The sequence below is a fragment of the Phasianus colchicus genome, chromosome 1 (genome assembly GCF_987193195.1).
Source record: "Phasianus colchicus chromosome 1, bPhaCol1.hap1.1, whole genome shotgun sequence".
Lineage (NCBI taxonomy): Eukaryota > Metazoa > Chordata > Aves > Galliformes > Phasianidae > Phasianus > Phasianus colchicus.
Window position 1 is genome coordinate 58,391,876 of NC_143436.1, and position 23,443 is coordinate 58,415,318.

At 40.3% G+C, this 23,443-nt stretch overlaps 1 protein-coding gene and 1 long non-coding RNA gene across 5 annotated transcripts in view; one reads left to right on the forward strand and one right to left on the reverse strand.

The window, feature by feature from the left end:
- DGKI (diacylglycerol kinase iota) overlaps nt 1-15,095 on the forward strand; it is a 209,992-nt gene extending 194,897 nt beyond the window's left edge. For all 4 annotated transcript variants that reach the window (XM_090144503.1, XM_090144510.1, XM_090144523.1 and 1 more), the window contains 5 exons: nt 697-734; nt 2,309-2,429; nt 9,517-9,553; nt 11,916-12,015; nt 13,259-15,095. In XM_090144503.1, the coding sequence (XP_090000629.1) occupies nt 697-734; nt 2,309-2,429; nt 9,517-9,553; nt 11,916-12,015; nt 13,259-13,375 (413 nt within the window). In that variant the 3' untranslated portion in view covers nt 13,376-15,095. The remainder of the gene's footprint in view (nt 1-696; nt 735-2,308; nt 2,430-9,516; nt 9,554-11,915; nt 12,016-13,258) is intronic.
- LOC116226826 (uncharacterized) lies at nt 4,916-8,493 on the reverse strand. Its single transcript, XR_004166417.2, has 3 exons — nt 8,394-8,493; nt 5,792-5,903; nt 4,916-5,324 (listed from the first exon to the last, which is right to left on the reverse strand). It is a non-coding gene; the product is annotated as an uncharacterized LOC116226826 (long non-coding RNA).
- Nucleotides 15,096-23,443: the final 8,348 nt, after the last annotated feature.

Below are 23,443 nucleotides of genomic sequence, written 5' to 3' on the forward strand. Positions count from 1 at the left end.
GTAGACCTGGGCTCTCTTCACAGCTCTTCCCTGCCTTGTTGTGATTCTTTGTTCACTGTGCTTCTCTTTGTCTCTTTTTCCTTCTGTGTCTGTCTAAGTTACCAAAGCTGAAAGGGTGGAAACTGGCTCCTGCTCTGTGTTTGATCTTGCTTACCAAACTGGTGGGACTTGCTGCATTCTGACAGGCCAACGTGTTCTTACAATACAAATAAATATTAAGAAATCTCTGATTTGCCCCTCTGTTTTCTGTGGCTTTGGACTCTCAGTGTATCTGATGCTGACTGACCACTCCACCATCAATCCCACAGTCTGAGTGGTCTGTGGGAATCTCAGGTTCTCTGTGTTTGGCATTGATATCTTCAGCTATAGTTTAGGTGCCAGGGTGTCAGGTCCATCCTGTGTTGAAAATTCTCAGAAGTGCCACAAAGCAAAACTTCAGACAGAAACATGCAGTTGCAGGGCAGCATTGGAAATAATGGTTCAATGTCCATACAGCATTCATGCAACATGTGTAGTCTTCCTTCTCCCTCTCAAAATGTCAGTCCAGAGTCCTCACCAGTTGTAATGGTATATGAGGATACAAGTGGATTGAAGCATCTGTCTTAACTTGTGCATACTGTGAGATGTGTTCTCAGTTGTGAGGCCATACATAGAATGTTTTCTACCTAATATTAATTTTCTGTTTGTCTTTTGCAGCACTTTTACAGGCAGTCATAGCTGGTGATCTGCTGAAGGTAAGCACAGAGTACTGAGTGTCCATGTTTTCACAGCTACTTGAAGGTTTGATATGCTGTAAATTATATCACACCTCTGCTCAAAACATAAACAGACTGCTGTAGGGACTGCTGTCAAATGCCATTTTACAGCCTTTCCAGGAAACTCTGAGTATTAGGGAGCACATCAGTCAGGTGAGGTGTGAAATTTGAGTGAATAGGATATGGTGTTAGGCAGCACCTTTCAGCCCAGGGTCCATAGTGCACTGTATAGAGCACTGTGTCAATTATCAATAGGGAAATCATGTACTGGCAGATGTAGCACTAGGCAACAGTGTAGTTCTGATGCAGTCTTACACAATAAAAGATGTTTTATTGCAGTGATGTTGGTGGCCAAGCAATCAGAGTTGTTAGAGACATTTTAACATCTTCCTAGACAACCACAGACCAGGTAGAATGAAACTCAGTTTGATGCCTTACTGTCTGATAGATGTCTCAAAACCAATAGCATTTTGGTATGGTCAATTTTTGGTACATTGCTTTGGTAGGAAACGGCATCCATGTAAAAAGCCTTGTTCTCAAAGTCTGAAGTTCTATGACTGAATAATGTCAGAATAAGAACAGGCTGTGTGTTTCAGTAGCCAAATAGGGGTTTGCAAACATGTCCCTGAATTTGAATGAGGAGTGTGATTAATGATTGCAATATTATCTGCAAAAAGCCATCTTGGAACCATTCATAAAAATGACAGTACTGTTAGGGCAACCCTTGGCCTGCAGATGTACCTTCCATTCCTTCTCCCCTAGTGCAGCAGCTGCAGCATCGAGGGAATGTTCCTCAAGCAAGCAGTCATTAAAATATTGTTCCATTTCTGCTTTTTGAAAGCTTTTTGCCTGAGTTAGCTTTGACAAGGAAACTTGTCCTTTTTCAGTTGTCATACGTCATAAATAATGTCCCACTGTCACCACCTACACCCTCTTTTCTGCAATAATCTGTTTTACAGAAACAGAGTTTACAGAAAATCTAAGAACTGACCAGTGGATGTTCCCTGTCCTTATCTTGGATACTGCTTTCCTCTTGGAGGGCTCTGAATAAAAGGGAGAGTGTGTGGCAGCTCAAATTCATCTCCCTGTGGATTTTTGAGTCAGAGTTTTCTGGCTTAGTCAGAAAGTGTTTACTTTGGGTATGCTTCCTTTACTGATTAAAAAACGTGAAATTTTCAGGAGATAAGCCAGAATTTTTTTTATCAAATACATATATTTTGAAATTTCCTAACAGCTTCACTGTTAAGTGTTTTTGCAAGCATTTATAGCAAGCAATAATTCACCACCCATAGAGCAGCAATGTCTCATTGTTCAGGAAATATGATCTGCTCTTGTTAACCCATATAATTGTCAATGCTTCTAGTTTAAGATTTTTTTTTTTACACTGGGGCCTAAAAGCTGGCTTTAATGTAATATTACGTTTCATTGCATTGCATTGCTGTACTGATCTCCTGCGGAAATTAATACATGATTTGCCTGCATATCTGTTTTTCTTCTTTTCCTACATTATCCTTCTTTATGGGTATGTGTGTGTGTGTGTGTTTTTTTTCTAGTTCATAGAATGCTGTAAAAAAGGAGCCAATTTGCTAATCCAAGGACCTGACCATGGCTCCTTGTTGCATCACGCTGCCAAGAGTGGGCATGGCGAGATTGTGAAGTATATCCTGGAACACGGTGAGTCAGTGTGCAAACCTACAGAGAGCTGTACTGCAGCCGAGTGTGTCAGCCAGGTGAAACCACACAGCACAGTATGGCTGGGAGCATTCTCACTCGTGGTCACCCTCGGCCAGATGTCCACTTGAAGCAGGTGTGAGCAGGAGACTAGGAATGTGGCGGCAATGACAGGAATGGCTCCAGATGAAAAGAAACTAAAATAATTATGGGTTTTGAGGAGAATGGGAATTTTCACAGTTTCATCAGTTGTGATGCTGTGAAGACCCAGTGCGATGCTCTAGTTTGCCTTCCGGCATGAGACTGCAAAATTAATTTGTTTTCCTATTAGAGCACGTGTTGTAGAAAGCATCTAATCTGTGTAAAATCATTAACAGAAGTGGGAAGTCCCTCCTACCACTGGTATTATTTCAGTATTTAATAACGCTGGTTAGGGATCTATGCATTTGTTTCTAGACTGGATTTGCTTAGTTTCCTTCACAACCTTCCAATATTTTGTCTCTCTCTTTTTTTTTTTCCCAAGTCCATTTCATAACAAAAATCTATGATATCCATTTAAAATATTTATATTTGTATGCTGTGATCTTGCCATTTCAGTTTTTTCCTTCAGACTCTTTTTGTCAATAACAGGATTGCAGGCATGCTTACATGGGCTATGTAAGAATTTGCATGTTTACATATGTTTGAGTTAGCAGTATTTAGGAGTTTCTGCCTGTTCAAACTAATGTGATCTTGTTCACTGCTGGAAAATGATATAGACCACAACAGCATGACAACTACTCACAAATACAGAGCCTATCTCTGGCAATTATAACAAATTAGCTAATGCCTGAAAGTTGCTACGGAAATTTCACAGAGAGAAGAAAAAAGCACTACACACAGTAAATAAGGAGACAATAACCATCTGTTAACATTTGTTTTAGCTGGGGTGGGATTTAGCTTCAGTTTGGCTCCTAAAGTTTAGGTTTTTATACAGTGTGAGATAGTCGATAGGTCTAAGTTCCTAAAGTAGTCAAAGTAGTCACTGAAGCCAAGCATGCAATCCAATTTACAATTAGTTACCTGTGTGCTTCATTTGTTTATCTAAACATAACTGTCCAACATAGTTTGCTCTTGGATATCCAGGACATCTGCATGGGTTCCATAGATAACATGCAAGGCTTATAGAAGACTCATATCCTTCCGGACTGCCAGCAGGAGCCCAGACAAACGTCCCTGTAATTCCAAATTCATACCAAGGCTTGCCCTTCAAAATATCATAAAATATCCATATGTGGGCAGCTGAACTGTGCTCCAGTTATTTGGCTAAGGGGAGGGTCTTTTTTGTGTATAGAGATACCTACATCTGATAGATACATATAGCTGGCCTTATATCCAAATTCTGGCTATATTTCTCAGATGTTGTAGCAAGTCTTACTATATCTACTTCTTATTTGACTTCTCTGGATCATCTCATAGGTTACAGTTCATTTATGTGCCTCTAAATTCCATAGATAGACATAATTTCACTTAATTTTCTTAGTCTTTCTTGTTTCTTCTTCTGGTTCACATGACCTGTGCCACTTCACTCTCATGGATGCCTCTCCAAGACTTTTCTTAGGCACACATACCTTAAATTACAGACTGACCCAGTTACAATTCTTTCAATGAGGGTTTAAAATGAGATCATTTAAGCTGGTGAGGATGTGAGCAGGAAATCCATGGGAATTTTTGAAGTGAATAGAGAAATGTAGGGGATTACGGACAGTTAGACAAAGACAAACCAGAAGGTTGAGCAAATGTCAACTCAGTTCCTCTCTCCCCCCTCCCGTCCCCCGTCCCCAAGGATGACAGGAAGCTTTTGCAGCTTTCCAGACATATGTCCTCTGGGCTTCTCCAAATGCATTGTTTGTTTAACATTCTCTGAGGATCAGGGAATGCATGGGACAATGCTCTAATAGGGGCCTCCTCTTTTCTCCCACCAAGCAATTAATGAATCTCATTTCTACCCTGGGCACTTCTCAGTCACAAACAAGCTCTCTTGCTGAATCATCATCATAATGTCCTTGTTTTTATGTTGTTTCTCTGGCACCTGGCATCTTCTCAGTAATAATTAGTGTATGAGACCTTATCCAACACTGTTATTATCTGAGGCTTTCCCTGTATCTAGCTTCTCATTTCTGCTAATCAACACCCTTGATAAAAATGGATCTTACTCTTCTTCTGGCCATTACTTTTGTTCACCTCTAATTCCTCCATAGTTTTTCTATCATAGAGTTTATCAAGAACACATGACTAGAGATGGTTAACATTAATAAGAGCTCCACAGCAAAATACTCCCCAGCATACAGCACAGGAAATCTATTATTAATCACAGAGAAAATCTTCTCAATGTAGTTCAAACCATGACCAACAGCAACAAAAAAATGATTGTTAGCTATCTGGTGTGAAGCTACTGGGGTGAATTGAATGTGGTGCAGGGGTGGTAAATCCCTCCCTGCCCCCAGCAAACACACCTCAGGCATAGCACTGGGATTGTGAAGAAGAGGAAATGGTGTGCTGTCTTTTGTGGTGATGGCTTTATGCTTTTTGCAAATATGCAGGGATATTAATAGGAGAGATTACACTGTGATCTTGATCAGAATTATTTCAGATGTTAAGGGGAGAAAAATAATCCTTCTCAAGATAGAAGAAAGCAGAGATGAGTCAAACAAAGAGATTGCTGTGATACTTATCAGTGGACTGGCAAGAGCCTGGAACAGCAGCTGAAGAAGCGATGTAGTAGTAGGTGTTAGAACAGCTGCAGTGTAGTAGGTGTTAGAACAGCTGCTTACTGCTGCAGGAATGGTTGTGTTGGTTGCTGTTCCTTCAAAACAATTTCTCTCCATGTCTTTATGCATGAAGGGCAGATACACAGACCTACAAGTTGTTCAAGAAGCCTTCATAAATCAAGGGTCTTTTTATTGTATTGAAAAGGTCACCTTTTAAGATCTGTTTGTAGCTGGGCTAAGAAACACTTAGCAAGAAACTGAGGGCCAAACTCAGTAGGTATCAGAACCACATCTGTTTTTTGCTGCAGTTAACTATCTCACGCCCCAATGCTTACACATTAAAAAAAGTTAACTGTTTACTTCCTTCACACAATCAGCAGGGAACACTTAAGAATCTCGGTTAGAAAAGAATCTCCTAAATCATCGCCCATATTTGGAATCAAACTTGATTTGGAATCTTCATCTGGAAGTTCTGAACTGTTTATAACAATTATTGAAGACAAACAATCCAAGATATGTCTTCTCTACTTTTCTTCTCTAGAAGTTCAAGAAACGTGCAAGAGTTCTGTAGTTAATCTAGGGAATGTCATTTTTCAACAGAAGAACGTTACTTACAATTGCTTAAGAGTTTGTGTTGGAAACTTCTGGTGGAATAGTTAGTCCATGCCATCCTGAACATCTTTGTGACCTCCGACCTCACTGTTCTTGCTCCACTAGATAGCATCCTCTAGTAAACAAGAGAATCCATTTGTTATTATTATTATTAGAGTTTGTTTGTTTGTTTTGCTTGAAAAGCAAATTCTGCTATGACAGAGATCTACGGTGGGGACAAAGTCTGTTGAGGATTGAGTTTGTCTGACATTCACTGATAGCTTTAGATTTGCAGAATGTTTTATAGCAGGGGGATGTTTCTGAGTTACCTAAGTAGTAAATAGCTCAGATTTTCTAGAAGGCACAAAGTATAAAATAGTCCATTTTATTTTCTAGGTTTACAAAATTTGAGGTTAATATGAGTGAGAGACAGTTAAAATGGAAGGCATCTTCCCATAACTGGACCACACGACATGTTACAATAGAAATCCAGAGCCAGAAGATGCTAGTAGTCCAAAACAAACACTGTTAATCTTGACATCAGGTAGAGATGAAGAGTGCAAAGTTGGGGGAGGACCTGAAATAGTTCTACTTTTGCAAGTGACTGTTATTTTAAAAATATTCCCTCTTTGACAGTAATGAACCAAATCCATTTTTGTCCTGTACGTCAAAACCTTAATTAAATGATTAACCAAAGTGGATTTTGACAGATGAACTCCCAGAAATGCTGCTAGTGAAAGACATTACTGTTAAAAACAGATTCACTTCTTCCCCATTTCTACGAAGGGAGGGACTGACAGGACCAGGGACTGGCAAAAGTTAATAACTGTGGGTCTCCTGTGGGTAGCTGTAACCACCTCCACTGGAAAGGGCAGGGTGTGTTGCAGGCTTGGAGGCCTTTTAGACTGCATGGTGCTGTATATTTTGGAAGTGCCTCTTTTTGCCTCTCTTTCATGTTGTAATGAACTCAGCTAAAGGGCAGCTGCTTTCTAGTGTCTCCTTCTCTTGCCTCCTCCTGTCCCCAGCTTGGCCTGAGAAATTAGAGAGGGGCTTTGGTGGAGTGAAAGGGGGCAGAAGGAAAGAAGGAAAAAAGTTAATAATTCTACACAGACAGTCTATTGGAGATGTGAAGTAAAGAAAGTGATCTCAGCTGGGCTTCCCCTCAGTGTGTCATGCTTTTCAGCTCCTTTCAAGCAAACTTCTCCCCCCTGTCCCCATCCTGCCATTCTTTAGTCCCCAAGTCTCTCTCTTTCTCTCTCTCTTTCTCTTTTTTTTTCTCCCTCCACCTCTCCACACATTTCTATCTTTTGTTTTTATTTCCCCCCTGCTGGTTTCCTTGATAGAAATCTCACTCATGCATTTCCCTTCCGGATTTCTATGGGGTTATTTTGTCCTCTCTCTCTCTGCGCCTTGGTCTCCTTTTCTTTCTTTGCCTCTTGTCCTGGAGTAAAACAGTCGCCTCCCTGCTGGGTCAGGATGACAGTGCCGTTAGCTTTCCCAGTGCCAGCCCTTCCCACATATGTGCAGCTTTTGTCCCAGGGCAGAGGGGGATTTGGAATGGTCGGTTGGCAGCGCCAGGGAGACTGATGTAAAAATGAGGTCCAAAACAGAGGGGAAAGGGAATTAGGAGGAGAGCGTGATTTGGTTTAAGAGAAGCACAAGCAAAATAAATAAGAAATAAAGGAAACAACTCAGATTGAATGTGATTTGCGACCGTATAGTTTTAGAGATACGTCAAAGAGAATAAAATGAATGAATTCTGGCACCATGTCATGCTGTAAATTGATTAACTGCAATATCTGGCCTTAAGACTGACTGGGATGGAGTCAGGTTGCTCCCATTGGACGTTTTGTTTGGAATAGTTTGCTGGAGAATTCCCATGTGCACTGATAGGATGTACCTGGCACCTGTTTAGGTTTGTACTCATAGAATGCTCACTCAATCCTCAGGACTTGGCTCCCCTCCTGACCAGTTTTCCTTTGTCCTTGGTTTTCTTTCTCACCAAACGTACTCTGTTCCAGCTCTTCTGTCCACTCAGATCGCATTCTTCTAATTTCTCTCTCTCTTTTTTTCTGTTCATACCAGATAAGAATGTGCTCAATGCAGCCAGTTCAGATACACTGCTGCACCATCACATCACAACCTTCATTGTCCCATCTATTAGCAGAAACATACTATTACTGAGTTAACACTGCAAGTCATTCCTTGTACTTTTCCCTGGGAGGTAGTATTGCAGCAAGCCATGGGAAATGCTTATGAAACCTTTATTTTTGAAATAACATGATTTTCTTTAGTCCTGAGAGATATTATTCATCTAGTTGTTTTTATTCATCTAGTTGTTAGTTGTTTGGTTTGGTCTGTTTTTGTTGTTTATTTTTTATTCTTAGATTCTTAGCTATTATTTTTCTCAACAAAGGAACTCTACTTAGACTCCTGTATCCTTCTGTGCTTATAGGAATTAGTAGGTTGAGATTATGCTTCTTTTGGATAGGGAGCTGTAAACTCACAACAGCTAAGTGAAACCGCTGTGTGGTGTAGCATGAGAATTAGGAGAATGGCTTATGAGCTTGGAGAACTGCTGCAGTAGGTATACAATGCTCTGTGCACTGGGTTCTAAGCATGCTACCTTTTTGACCACCTCTTTCTCATGATGGTAGAAGATGAAGGGAAGGAGCTATCTGCAGTTCCAGGAGCCATGGCAACCAGCTCTCCCAAACATACTATATACATGTCATAAAAGGAGCGAGGGGGAGATGGATTGCTCTGATTCACTTCAGCATACACTCAGTGAAAGAAGTGAAGAGAGGTTGTATGTAGGCCTTTGTAAGTAAATAGTGTGAAATTCCTCAGTTTCAGGTGAGATTTGCCATGAGCTCTCGAGGACTCTTGAATTTGAAAGTCAAAGTGTGATGAAGAGAAATATTCATGCACAGGAAGCAAAATTCCTGTAAAGTTTCACTATTCCCTTTGGTAAATGCCCCATACCATCTGGCACTATGCTCCAGAGGAGTGGAGAGGAGAATAATAAGGCAGACTGGAAAAGTTCTTCTCATTCCAAATGCTATCCAAATTCTAGCTTTTTCCTGTCACTGTAATTCAGCAATGGAATTTACCGCTGTAGACATCTGCCTGTAGTGAATATCAAGAACAAAAGCACATCAACAAAATGAATTTTTTTGTCTCACTTAACAAAAAACTTTTCTATTTTGCTTAACTTTACTTTCCTGATCATTGCTGACCAGTAGAGTACAGGATTTGCATATCAATATAAGGACTGCTGGGAATATTCCACCCTGATCTACATTCTGTATAGTGCTGTTAAATAGAGTAGCAAAGGGATGTCATTCAGGACAGAATTTGGCTAATTTCAACTTCCTAATGACATTTTCCCTCTAGTACGAACAATAGATTTTAACTTGCAATATATCAGGGTTTTCATTATATCAGCATTTCCAATGTGCTGTGCTTATGTGAACCACTTAATTGAGCAAGGTGAAGAGTGAGAAAATAAATGCCATGAATATTCATTCCCAGTATAATTTAGAAGCTGCTATTCCCTGGCACTGAGACTCCAGCAGTGACTGCGCGTTCAGAATTTTGCTAGTGCAAGGGTTTGTGCAAGCAAATGTTACCTTGAAGTTTGGTGTATCTGTGCTAACTGAGCTTTCTGTTGATTCCTTTTACGTATTGCATATGTACATTTGCATATGCAAACAATGCTCTATAGCATATTTGACTGTCTTTTGCAGGTCCGTCTGAATTACTGGACATGACAGACAGTGAAACGTAAGTACAGTCTGCCCTGTCTGCTTTTCATAGTATTTGTATTATGTTAGCCAGCTTCACTTGTTTTTCTAAATGGCCTATCTCTTCGAAAATAAACAAACAGAAATGCCTTCAAATCTGAAAACAACAGACAAACACATAGCTTTCAGGCCTAGAACAAAAGTTTCTTGAATACCAGAAAGGATTTCCTCTCTATTGCTTCCCATTTCTCATAAGTCTTTCTAGAGAGATTCAAGTCCTGCATTGAGCTTTCATGTTTCCAGAATCTAGTCAGTGAGGATCAACACGAAGGCTTGATTTCAAAAGTCAGGACAAGAGCTTTCTTATTCAGTGCTGGATGCTCTGTCTTGGTTGTTCTAAATGGACACGACTTGTGCCATCAAAGATTTCTCTCAAGTAATTAGAAACTCAATCAGCTCTATTATTATTAAAAAAAGACTTGACTTTACAAATCTCCGTATAATCAGGGTATCACAATAATGTATATAAGTTGCTGTGAAAGTAAAGCTTCCTTTTTATTTCCATGGAAAATACAGCACATGCAATGAACATAAGAACACTATTGATAAAACAAATTCCCAGCTACAAAACACTATTTTTTCAACATAGGTGCCACCTTTAGCTGTGCATTTTCATCAGCAATGAACAAGAACCTGCAAGCTGCACACATGGCACTCTGCATGGCCATTTAGAATGTAGTATGTCTTTCTTATTGCTGTTGTCAAACACCACCCACCATTTCACTGTTCTTACTTCCACTGATTGTTCTCCATAAATGTTCAACAAGTGTCAATGAATGTCAGTGGGTGCTATTTTTTTCCGCATGGAGGAATTCAGTGACACACCTTTGCTTTGTATGCACTTCCATGTCAGATGCCATTTTGTCAGAATTCCCCTCTGCTGCCATCCGTCTCATGGCAACAGAATGTAACAAGATATTGGTAGGAAGGTGCATGCTTTACTGCCATACTGCTATCTGTCTTTGATGCTGTGGGCCAAAAAGAAATAAAAAGAGGTATTACTTTTGGACCAGTCCTCGTATAAGTGATCCATAAATAACTCTGGGAAGCATACAGAATATATGAGAAACGAAACAGCCTTTTGCATAGGGTATCATTAATCCTATCATTACCCATCTCACAACATCCTCTTCTTTACTGACATTCTCTGTTAGAGAATGGGTACTTATGGGCATGGGGTACTTATGGGCAGTCCAGCGGTGGTGAAGTCCATAAGGACTACCTCTTTCTCCTTGTACAGTGGCATCGTGGAGACTTTGAAATAAAAGTGCAAGTGAATATAGCTATGAGGGCCTCCCTTTACAAATGTTCCCCTATCACTACCTCTTGAAAATGAAAAGTTCAAGCTGTGACTGCTAGCATGAATTTTTTCTTTTGATTCTCAGAGTGAAATCAGGTATCATCCCCTCCTGAATCTAGCTTTCATACATTAGAGACAGATTACAAAGTTGTCTGTTAATATTTAACTTGCCCTGTAATTGGCTGAGACTGAAATTCCTTTCTGGGAATGTATGCTCTACTGCATCTGTCTTATTACAGGTAATTCTTATCATTTTTCATCTTGGAGTGCGTGTAATTGCCCTACTTGTTTGACAGTAGTACTACAGACACCTCTTCAAGCTGATCAAACTACTTTCCTCCTATTTCTAGTCAAAGCTGACTTGGCTTCTTTAACCTCATTAGTACAGTCATTCTCAGAATCCTGCTACAAGTAGACCCACCCTGAATTAAGAACTTTGCAATAAACCTGCACCTACTATACAGCTTTCTGTTCTGAAAAGCATGTGTTCAAACTTCCTCAGTAGCTTGCTAGTCCAAAAGTACAAAACAAAAACAAGGATCTCCTCTCATGTATCCACTATGGTCAGGTATCAGAACCAGGGCAGCAAGTGTATCAATCATGGCTTTGATGGGCATGATTATTCTATCACGCCTCCAAGAACGAGATTCAGGTGAGAAAAAGCAGAAAGAAAAAAATATTGTTCCAGCTTAGCCTGCTGTGAGATAAGGTGTTCGCTTTGTCTCTGCAGCAGTTAGCAGAACTGCGGGTTGAATGGGACTGTGACATTTTTGTATTTCTGAATACAATATTTCTGAATACAAAAATGTTGTGCCTGTTTCTTTCCCACTTCTCAGTTCTCCGACTGCTATTTGTGCACTGATGGCTTTCTTACTGAGTCAAAGGATGTAGGTGCTAAGGAGGAGAGTGCACAAGTCCACTTCTGCTAGGAAGAAGCAACCTTGCAGAAATACATCATCCCTTTCTGTTCACTGAACCTTCTGTTTCATAAATGTTGATGAGTGTGATGTGTCTCACTACTGGTTTCTGTACTTTGGTCTAGGGGTGAGACAGCATTACATAAAGCGGCCTGCCAGCGCCATCGTGCCATCTGCCAGCTCCTGGTGGATGCAGGAGCCTCGCTGAGAAAGACGGACTCCAAGGTAACCCAGCTTAGTCAACGAGTTATAAAGCACTGCAGCCAAGCGAGACTGATCAGCATCCGTCCCCGCTGTGTGCATGATTGAGGCTTCCCTGTGTGTGCCAGGAACAGCTCTTTTTACATGTTTTTACTTAGAAAACTGTATTGATTCAAACAAGTACAAGGGACTTTAGTTCAGTCCCCAGTGTGGGTCATCTTCAATATAGTGAGAGCTTGGCCTCAAACTATTCAGTATGTTGGGTGTGAATGAAGCATCTCCGTGGAACAGCAGCATCCTTCTCTTGTGTGGTCAAAAGAGAGGTTTGTGGGCAGGGACCACCTGGGGGAGCCTTGGTTTTTGATTGCACAGTGTCTATGAGGCTTGATTGTTGTAGCTGACTTGCTTTCTGAGGGTGGCTAACCATCTTTTTTTGTCCTCACTTGCCCCTGTGTTCATTGCTGTGACACTAACCACAACTGTTTTTCCATGTAAGCTTGGAGAAAGAAGATGTATGGGAAAAATTAAAACCTAGGAATATTCTGAAAAAAAAAAACCAAAAAAACCACACAAACAAAAAACAACAAAACAATCTAATTGCTTGGGAACATTGTACAGAATCAGTCCCACTAGCATTTCTGAATATAAGCAACCTGTATCAGTATTTGAGAGACGCTCAGATCAATGGGTTCCAGAGTTGGAAATAGCTTTGTGCAGCAAGACAATAACAATTCCTGTCATGTTAAACTGTAGGGAGTAGTCTATAAGCTGGAGAGAGATCATATCTTTTTCAGATCTCTTTTTTCAGATTAGACTCTTTTCCGGTACTATATATTGTAAAAGATAATTTCTGCAACAGCTGGAATCCAGATAAGTGGCTCCTGAGTTGTTAATCTTCATCTATCCAGAAATCCAGAGAGCAAGAGTTGTTTTGTGGAGATTCTATTGCACTCACATAGGCACTGCAGCCTAAGAATGAAAATTCAGATCCTTCCAGTATGTGAGTCCTTCTGAGTAATATATCAAAAAACATGTCCTTGCAGGGTTCAATAATTTGTCTTAAACTGCACAAGGACCTTAAATTTCCTTAGAACCTCATGAGTCTCCTAGAAACACTTGACTTGATATCAACTTTATTTTTTGTACAAATAAGTAAATTCTCCAAATGTACTTCTGTCCTTCCTCTAGTAATTCTTCTGGGTCATGCTTTCACATGGTCTTCTAAATATGTTAGCACAAAATTTTTCTTCCTGTTTATTTATTATAGGGTAAGACTCCTCGTGACAGGGCTCAGCAAGCTGGTGATCCAGATCTGGCCTCCTATCTGGAAAGTCGACAGAATTACCAAATGGTTCCCCATGAGGATTTGGAAACAGCAGTCTGATGTCTGAAAACAGAGAAGAGGATCTTCAGAAATAGCAAGGCTGCACCTGAGCACTTGGGCATCGTGTGAGGAAGAAGCTGATGGAATCAACATGTCTCTCGCTCTCGTGGAAAATATCAGAGGACATGCCACCAGTTTCTAAGGGCTACAGAGTCTTGCCACGGAACAGTTAGGTTCCATAAGTTAGCCCATGATGGATGAGGTGGGACACTCAAAGGTCTGTGGAATCCATGGGCCATGGAAATTTACCTTAATTGCTTCCAGCAAGTAGCATGAACTTCTCCCATGTTCATCTGTACAATTTAAAAAAAAAAAGAAAAAGAAAAAGAAAAATAAAGAGAGAAGTGAGTGTGGGGGAACCAAACTAACTGGGACATTAAAACACCTAAGCAGGCCCTCCACCATCCCTACATTTTCTTGCATACCCTTAATTCTCCCATTCCTCTCACTTGTCATCTGGTAAATAGTATCTGTTATCTCTGTGTTTTCACAAATGGTCATGCAGTAGCAAAAAAAATTGAGGAGCTCTGGAATGCCCTTAGGAAGAAAACGTTTTTACCTGCTGTGTTCCCTCCTTTGCTATCCCTTTGGAAGCTGCTTCCTCAGTGTTCTGTCACTGGAGAGTTTTCTCACTTTTGGAGAGGATTCTGCCTATTGCCTTGTTTTCTAGGGTTTGGGTCAGTTTACAACAGTAACAAAAACTAACCTCCTCATTGTTGCTGCATATATGCTTATGGTATCCTGATGAGACAGTCATTTGAATAGAAAGGTTATCCAGTATAGCCACATTGTATGACAGAGCAGAAAGCTACCCCTAAGGTTTCTTGCACCACCGTTGTACTTATAATGACCGACCAGTTTCTGTCAGCATTCAGGCCTGACTAAAAACTAATAGCTATTTTTTTTTCTCACTTCTGGAAAGATGGGTTTTATGACAAGGAAAAGAAACCTAGGAGGTCATCAGTCAGCCATGAATAAATGAACAAGCACTGCATATATTGGGAACAGGAAAATTTCTTCTGGCTGAACTTGTAAACTACCTGATTCCCCAAGGGGAATGGAAGAAAGTTTTAAAGAGAGGCTCTCCCCAAGAAAAAGGACAAACATCAGCTCTTTGCCTCATTACTCACTATAGGCTTGGAAATTTAAACTTGCTTAGCTGCTGTAAAGGCCTGCCATGGCTACTGTACTCATCTGTTCTCTGTCTTACCTCAAAGATTATAACTACAAAAGAAGAAAAATCAGACACACAGAAAATTTTCACCTTCAGGTTTTCTATCATTAAAGACAATTCAGCTACCAGAAATAGCAGAGCTTCCACTTTGCCCAGTTCTTATGAAGACACTCATGGCCCACTTTTGGCATAATTCTTGCAATAGATTTTTGAATTTTGCTTTGCTGTTTGTTTGACAGATCATGTAGTGGTTGGTTTCAAACGCATTTCTAGGGATAGGTCTTTGGTAGATGTCGATCATCAAGATCACATGCAGTTTGGAAACCATGGAAAAAACTCAGGTCATTGTTCAGATAAGTTTTACTTCCTCAGTAGAAGTTGTGGAAATTAAATGAATGAAAATCCTTTCTTTATTCTTTTTAAGTTTATCTTTTCCCTCCCTCCCTTCCTTCTTTCCTCCCTCTTTTTCTCCCCCCTTCCTTCCCTCCTTCCTTCCCACCTTCCCTCCTTCCTTCCTTCTCTCCTTCCTTCCTTTTCCTTCTTTATTGAGTGATTCTTGTTGCAGAAAAAGAAAAGCTATATATATATATATTATTTTATTTTTTCTGTTTTCAAAAGTTTATTTGATATGAGCAAAATATTTCTTTAGTATTTCTTCCTCTGGAAGGAAACTATATATATTTGTAATCTATTGATCAATGGCGACATGAAATGTATTTTGTCTTTTTTTTTCTATCTTTACTTCTCTTGTTTGAGAAATAAAATATGAAACCCAAATTTCTTCCCTTGATAATAACGCAGGGGCTTATGGTGAAGGTGTATATATTGGAACCGAATTTGGCAATGGTTAAAATAAATATATAATTATATAATTTTGGTGTATGTGAAACTTCCGTAAGGAAGACCCTCACCCTCACAGTATGGTTTCATGGTAGGCATTGCATCGTTTTCTAACTGTGAGAAAAGACTATACTGTAATATTTCTATATATTTGACTTAAAATATGAATGATGCTAGTATCAGTTGTATCTTTTTGCTGTTTTACTGATGTGAGAAACAGAGGGAGCTTCAGTGATAACCAGGGCCTGGATTTTGTCCTGTGCTGAGGTCAGACTGAGGCCTGAGTACAGGATGCTCAGTGAGCACTTTACAGCTCCCTCATCCTTAAGTCACAAGAAGGTGGAACAATAAAGATTTGCTCTGATCACAGGTAGCCTCCAGAAGCCACGTGTGAATTATTATACAAACCTGGGCCTGGTCCCTCTTCATCTCCTGTAGTGCTCCCCTTGGTGCACTTGGATATGTCTCTTGAGCTCAGGGGTTGTGCGCTGTTCGCAGAAGGGGCTGGCTCTGGAGTAGACAGATTTCCTGAGCTCCTTTCTGCCATTTGGACTGCTCAAAGTAACTGGAGCACACACGAGAGAGAGCCTGGCCTGCTTTTTTCCCTAGCAGCAGGAGTGTGATGCTATGATCAGAGCGAGACAGTTGTGCCTCTAGAAAACTTACTGCTCTGTGTACATGGTAGGAGGCAGTTACTGTGTGATGGAAATAAACCCCAGTGTGGAATTAGGACAGGAGCTGGCTGGATGTAGTGCCTTTTAACATTCAAGGTGTCCAAAGCACTGCACAAATAATGCATTAGATACTGGTGATGTATTGTATGTAGATAACAGAGCATGTGTATTATTTTTTGTGATGGCTAGGGATATCAGAGCTTGGTTCACTGAGGGATGAAGTTTTGGGTGAGCATACAGCAGGATTATTTCCTATTTCTTCCTCCATGCTGTGAGATTCCCAGTTTTGGACAACCACTAGAAGCAGGCAGACCTCAGCCATTAATGGTAGCACACACATATTGAATCTATTGAGTACTTAGGATCTAGCTTAGTACAATATCATTTGTTCCTGCACTATGTAGAGCCTGCTGGAAGCCCACTTAGATTACACATGAAACATTTTGATTTACTAGAAGTGTCTATTCTGTGGGTGTTTCTATATATGTGTGTATATTGCTATATATATGTATATTTATAAATATTAGTATGCATATATATAGACTCATGCACACTTTTAGGGCTGTGCCATTTGAATAACGAGGTAACTAGGGATGCTCAGATGCTGAGGTTGATGGACTGGCAAAATGTCATTTTCCATTTAAATTTGTTATTAAGGGGGACCCTTTTCAGTAGAACTGAAGAGCTCCTGAATTGTTCCATTGTACCAGTTTGCTATCTCATTCTTGAGTTAAATGGAGGGAAATGAAATATTTATAACATTGATAAAATAAAGTTACTTTTATTATTTAATAGCATCAGTTACTTTTATTGTTTCATGCTTCAATGCTAGAGATATCATTCTGTGTTTTCCAAGAAATGATGATGTCATATTTTTCTCTCTAATTATAGCACTCTTCAGTATTGTGAGGTGTAAGGCTGAATGACTCATGCAAGACAGGAGGAGTGCAAGGCAAATTTTGCATTAGCTCACAGAATTGGCCTCAGACTCCAGTGACTCTTTCACTATTGCACATGAAGGCTTCACTCTGGTTTTACATTTTCAGATATCTGTAGGTGTTTTTAATGACAACTATCACTTTAATTTTCCCCAGCAGTATCAGCTTGTACTGTAGCCTGGATTCTGCTACATAAGGACTGTCTTCTAGAAGTACCATAGATATAAAGAAAATAGAACAAAATTTATATTCTGTTGCCATTGATCTTCCCAGTTGTATTTGCAGACCTGACGCTTTGTGGATGAATAGTTGTGTTTTATTTTTTCTGGTATGGCAGTGGAATACTCTTTAAGCAGTACTTAACGTCCTCTTTTGCTCATTTTTGCCTTTTTTTTTTCTTTTTCTTTTTCTTTCTATTTTTTTTTTTTTTTTTGCTGTGACAGTAGCGTGCCTGAAAATCACTAGCACACAACCTCACGGTTGGAAGATGACTGTTTTCCTTTCAAGCTGTACTAGATGCCTGCTGTGGCGTGCAATTATGTGCTGGCCCTTTCAGTTTGTCAAAAACATGTTGAGAAGATCTGATTCTTGGTAAAAGCTATGAAATGGACAAGGTGCATTGGTAATCTAAAGTTTGCTGGCATTTAATGATACACAAGGAATATGTTAATATGCTGGAAGTATGGCTACTTTGAAAACACTCCAAGGACAATTATATCTTTCCTCTTCATATATTCCAAGAAGGAAGCAGTTCCTTATGCTGAGCCATCTGAGGTGTGTCATTTTCTTTCCTCCATTCTTTGCATCTTTTGCATCAGACTGATATCCATGGAGGAGTACTTTGCAAGAATGGTATTTAAGCTTCTGTATAAGAACTCTTCCACTATACTGAAATTAACATTTCTTTCTCCACTGTATCTGTTCTTTTCCATTCATCCAACATTATTTTCTCTCTTTATTTTCCTTTTGAAATCTGAGCCAAAACGACATTGGTTGTTTGTTTCCTAATTAATCTAAAGCCTAAAGTGTGAGTATCTTTAGTTATTTCAGTGATCCTCTTAGCAGCTTATCATATAAGTGTGCCTTTCTGGATACCTGTCTGGCTACAGGATATAGTATTACAGGGTTCACTGTGGCGGTTCTCATCTTTTCATTTTGCTTTCTTAGCAACAGAGCAGGCAACTATTTTTCTTAGTAATGGATAGCTACAGCTTTAAAATCCCAAGAGCTGCCTGCCAAGATCAGTTGATTGCAATGGAGACTCAGTAATGTGCCAAAAGTGACTTGCCAGCATATTGATGAAGACCAGAATTTTATGCAGAGGATGTGTCTCAAGAGTCAGTGCTTTAACTCCCTTTGGAAGGGCAACTCATGACTGCACTGTGAAAATGCTTCAAGAGTAGTTATAACTCAGCCCTACACCCAGATCCTGGGGCAAACAGAATACTTAGAGGGGCCAGGATGGTTCAGCGTTTGCTGAGGAGTTACCGGCCCCAATAGGCTGCGGGAGCTTGGCATAGGCTGCCCCAAAGTAGGCTAAGTACCTGGATTCTCACTTCTCTACCCAGCAGTCAAAGGAAGGACTGTGGTTAAGTGTACTCCAAGTTGTGCAGTGGCACCATGCTTCTCCTGACTGCTTTACCCGATGTCCTCTGTCAGTACCAGAGCTCAGGGGCCTCTCTCTCTCTCTAGCAAATTTCCAGCACCCCTGCCCATGACTGTACCCACAGAGAGCAGTGTTCTCTTGTCCCCTCTACACGTGCACTGCAGCAATGGCCCCGACCTTGGCCAAGCGATTTCCTGGCCTGTGTATGGTGCTGCTACTGCAATGGGGGAGAATTCCTCCCTCAGGCCTTGATCATGCAAGTAAATTCATTACATTTGACTTCAGTGATTAGGCAGGCTTAGAGCTGAATAACCTTACTGTATTCAGCCATCAGAGTGCATCTTGTCTCCTGCCTTATTTATAGGGTGCCACATTCCAGTCTCAGCTGCAGTTTCTTGTTTCTCAGGTTTTTTGTTTTTTTTTTTTTTAAAGACAATCTATCCTATACAGTACACATGTATTCAGTTATACTGAGTGGGAAAGACAAGCCTCTCATTTTAAAAACTCCTCATTCTGATGTAACACACAACTACTAAGAAATCTAAGCAGGGGGATGCTTTGTAACAACAGCAATTGTTTCAACATAAACATGTATATAATTCTGGAAATAATTTTATGCTTAGCCCTTTAAAAACAGTCTAGCTTATGCTTTTGTTTCCCTTTTGTGGAGGAGATTTTGGGATCCTAAACCAGCAGTGATTCTACTGAAATATACATACAAGAAGGTGAATAACCAAGAGAACAGATGAGAGGTTTTCTTCAGTAATTTGCTTTATGCTAATTTGCCCTCATCTACTAGAAACAGAACGCTGATAAGGGAATGATATTTCAGAGTTCCCCAATGTGCTTTGACGTGCAAGAAATACACACCATTTGTTTTAGCAGTATCGTACTACATATGTAATTGCTTCATCTAAAGCCAGCCTCTTTTTGCTAGCAAAGTATAACACCTGGCTCTTCAATTAGTCCCTGTCTAGGAGTATGCTTGACGTGTAACCTACCACTCAGCAAAGTGTGCGTGGTTGCAATCCGGCATTCCATCATGACAAGTGCTGCAGCAATTAGCTAAGTACTAATGCATGAACCACACAGCAATTCATTACTTAGCCTTACCCTTTATTTTAATGAGGGAAATGGCCTTCTGGTTCCAACTGTCTTAATGACCTTCAATTATCAGTTTTTTTCCTCAGCATGTGGCAGAGGAAGAGTGCAGTTCTTGCTCTTATAAGTATTCAGAAATACAAGTCTTGTCTAGGAATGGTAGGAATCAGTTAGGTTTGTAGATATGGAGAAGAAACTCAGGAAGCTCTTGAGCTTGATTCAACAGACATGAACAATTTCAACTTGGCTAATTGGGCTCTAATGGATAGTTCCCCTTATGTAGGATTGTAATAAAAAAAAAACAACAACAAAAAAACATTCCTATATGACATTCACACAGAAAATGAAAGCAGGTAAGATTAGAAAAGTAAAGCTAAGCTGGGTCCCGGGAATGTGGACTCTACAGAATGGATTATGTGAGAGCTGCGACGGTAATTGTTGAAGATCACTGTAATGTGTAATTTATCATGATTATCATATATATATCCACTTTTGGGGATGCCAAAGGTTTCCTTCCAAATGAATGGTAACAAAGTTGCATCAAAAGACATGATTGCTACAGGCCACAAAGCAAACTACTGTCCTCCCTCTACTGTCCCCCAGCTTGGCCCTTTTTACAGAACTAGTGCTTTTTTTTTTTTTTTTTAGCTCAGAAGGGAGAACTATTACTGATGTGTTTGTTTTAATAGGAGTCGGGTGCAGCTGTGAGTTTTCTCCTGTGGTCTTGCCACTACTGTAAGAGTGTCCCTATCTCCTTGGCACATGATAGCAGTATACATACTCACATCAATCTGAGAAAAGACGTAAGCTTGCTGGCTGCTAATGGCAGGAAGGAAATGGAACATAATTTTATTTAAATCTGATTTAACATCATGAATGCCCTCTGCTTTTCCTTCCTTTTATTATTTTTTTTTCCCTGTCATTTTCAGTCCTTTTTCACTGGAGTCTTTACTTTCTGATCAGTTTTCTTCCTTAGTTCACGCTGCCTTGATTTTTGACTGGAAAGGTCAAAATTCTGTTCAGTGGTTTGCCTCTAGGACACTTCTGCTTGACCAGCATCACAGATGGCCGGATGTCCTCTGACCATACCCAGCCATAGGTAGGAATACTAAAATTCTGCTGTACTGGGACATGGAGCACTAAGGGCACGTCTGGGGGTAACTGTAATGTCTCAGGATTAAGCAAATAGGAAGCCTGATGAATTTGGGCATTTTGCATGTGAGCAGTAGATTACAGCCTTCCCAAACTTAGTATTAACGTTAATAGGGGAAAAAAAAATAGTCGTCTTTCTTTGTTGTTGTTAGTTTTGGTCCTTTTTTTTTCTTTCTTTTTTTCTCTACTCTGACATTCCTCCTCTTCACCATTTTTTCTGTTAAATAATTTTTCCTGGGCAAATGTGACCATGCTGCTCTGTGACGTGCTTGCAAGAAGTGGCAGCTGCTTCCAATTGGCGAGGACGTGTGCTGTTCTCTGGTGTGAAGTGGCCAGCCCTGCTGCCACATTGCTTTCTGCTCAGAAAAAAATCACGGGGAGATGGCAGGGCCTTATCAGGTTTTTTTGTTCCATTTACTTGTCACTCCAGAGTGATTCTCTTCCATCTGCCTCCTTTGATCACACAGCAGCTTTGGGAGAAAAGAAAATAAGTGGCTGAGCCTTCAAAGCAGTGAGCAGCCCTTGGGAGTTCTGCCTCTCTTTGGCTTAGTAGCTGCACCTCACAGATCTAGGGAAAGGGGGTTGCCTTATGTGCAGAAAAAAACATACATCACCTTACTGACAAAAAGTGACGCCTCTTTGAAAGCTACATATTCCCAGCATTCCACTATGAGCCAGGAAGGGTGTAAAATACATATGGACATTGACAAACCTTCAATTCATGAAGGCTCTTCCAAGCTACGATCATCAAGTGTGTTTTTCTTCCTAGTGCTGGGGCAGTTGCATACACTCAGTGCCCTGCAACCCTACTTGAAAATTAATCAAGGGTTAAAATCCCTTCCCAAACAGGCTTGAGAGTTGCCAGCTTTGGCCACTGGCCCATGAGCATGCAGTGTGTTGGGGAAGGGAACTGGGAGTTTACTGCCAGCATTTCACTGTGTAGAGGTCTGCAAGGTGAAATGTGAGATATGAAGGTTATTTTTCTTGTATTATTTCGTGCTGTAAACTGTCTCCCAGTCATTTTGGATGCAGCCAGCTTTATGGAAGCAGGAGACTTCTGAATGATTTTGGGAAGTCTAGGGGATGATATAGCTGAGAATTCACATTCTGCATTTCCCGTGCAAACCTTCTGTCAGTCCATGGAGGTTTCAGTGTCCTCTCTGAGCCAGTGAGCAGAACATTTTGCTACAAACTACAAGCCTTCCTCTGTGCCACTGTTACTGCTACTTTGCATCTTTCTGCATAGCTTTTACAACAGCTATGGCTTTGTAGACTCTCACCGGGAATAACCATGATGCTTTGTGGGGAAAGATTATTTTCTTATGGATACAAATACTCACCAAGCTGCAAGTGCGTGCTAATGAAAATGCAATGTACATAAGGGCTGGAGATGGTTTATGAGGCTGTCACTGTTAGCTCAGTAGGGATTTATTCTGAGCAAGAACTGACTTTTTTTTTTTTTTTTTTTAGCAAAACATAAAGCTTATGCAGAAGCTGGTCACTTTGTTTAATGATATGCTTCTGTCTTTTGGCAGTTTACAAGTATAACGATGTGTTATAGAATAGGGAAAACACTTGCTGTGTGTTGTAATTAATATCTCTCTGGAGTTGCTGTGGTTAAAGGGATAGGGCAGAGGGTAATGAGTCAGAGGGCTGAGGTTTTATTCCTGCCACTGTCGCTGAGTCTGTGTTGGGCAAGTCGTTTAATATTGTGTGCCTCAGTTTCCTTATCTGTAAAATAGGGATGATATCAACCTCCCCAACAAACAGGTAAGGTGCTTCACTTTGTGTGGCCAAAATTTCCATTATATTAACCAATCACCAGTTTCTCACTGTGCCTCGTAACATTGCTCCCACTTAGTACTGTGCTTCATTTAGAGCAGTTTATTGAAGGAAGGTGGGACTAACTCTGTCCCATGCATTTTAACTGAGTTCACTTAAACTGAGATAGTAAAGAGTGCTGGAGGTTGGCAAGTTTCTAATGAGTTAGTTCTCACTTTTAATGCTTGATTTCCGTGTTTGAACTATCTTGTCTTAGTTTTTTTGTTTGTTTGTTTGTTTGTTTAACCTCAGGTGAAATTTCTAGTCAATAAAAGCATTCAAGTGGTTGCCCTTCTTCCTGAGGATAATATTTTGTTGAATTTTAAAGCGGTTATATACCATCATACTGAATTTACTGAGCACGGTGTGTTCCATTTGGAAGGGCCTGTCTCAGAAAATGCTCCTCACTGTTGCCTCTTTCTACTATGGGACTGTCTTTTCCAACAGCCCAAAATTCACCACTGGGGTCTGTTGATGCAAAATATTTCTGGGGAAGGAGCCAAACATCTGAGGGAGAAGACTCTTTGGTCTTCATGCTGGCATCTGTTCTGGCCATGAAGCAAATGAGAGATTAAAACTGATGAACGAGGACAAGAGTTAATGATAAGCTAGAGATCTGAGGATGCCTCCTGCAAAAAGGAACAAGGCCAAGATGGTGGCTTATCAAAAGAGCTGTGATCAGGTGGCATGTTGATGAACAGATTGATGATGGAAAGGCTGTTTCCATCAGGCTGTAGAGTGGATACACTCAATTGTTGTTTC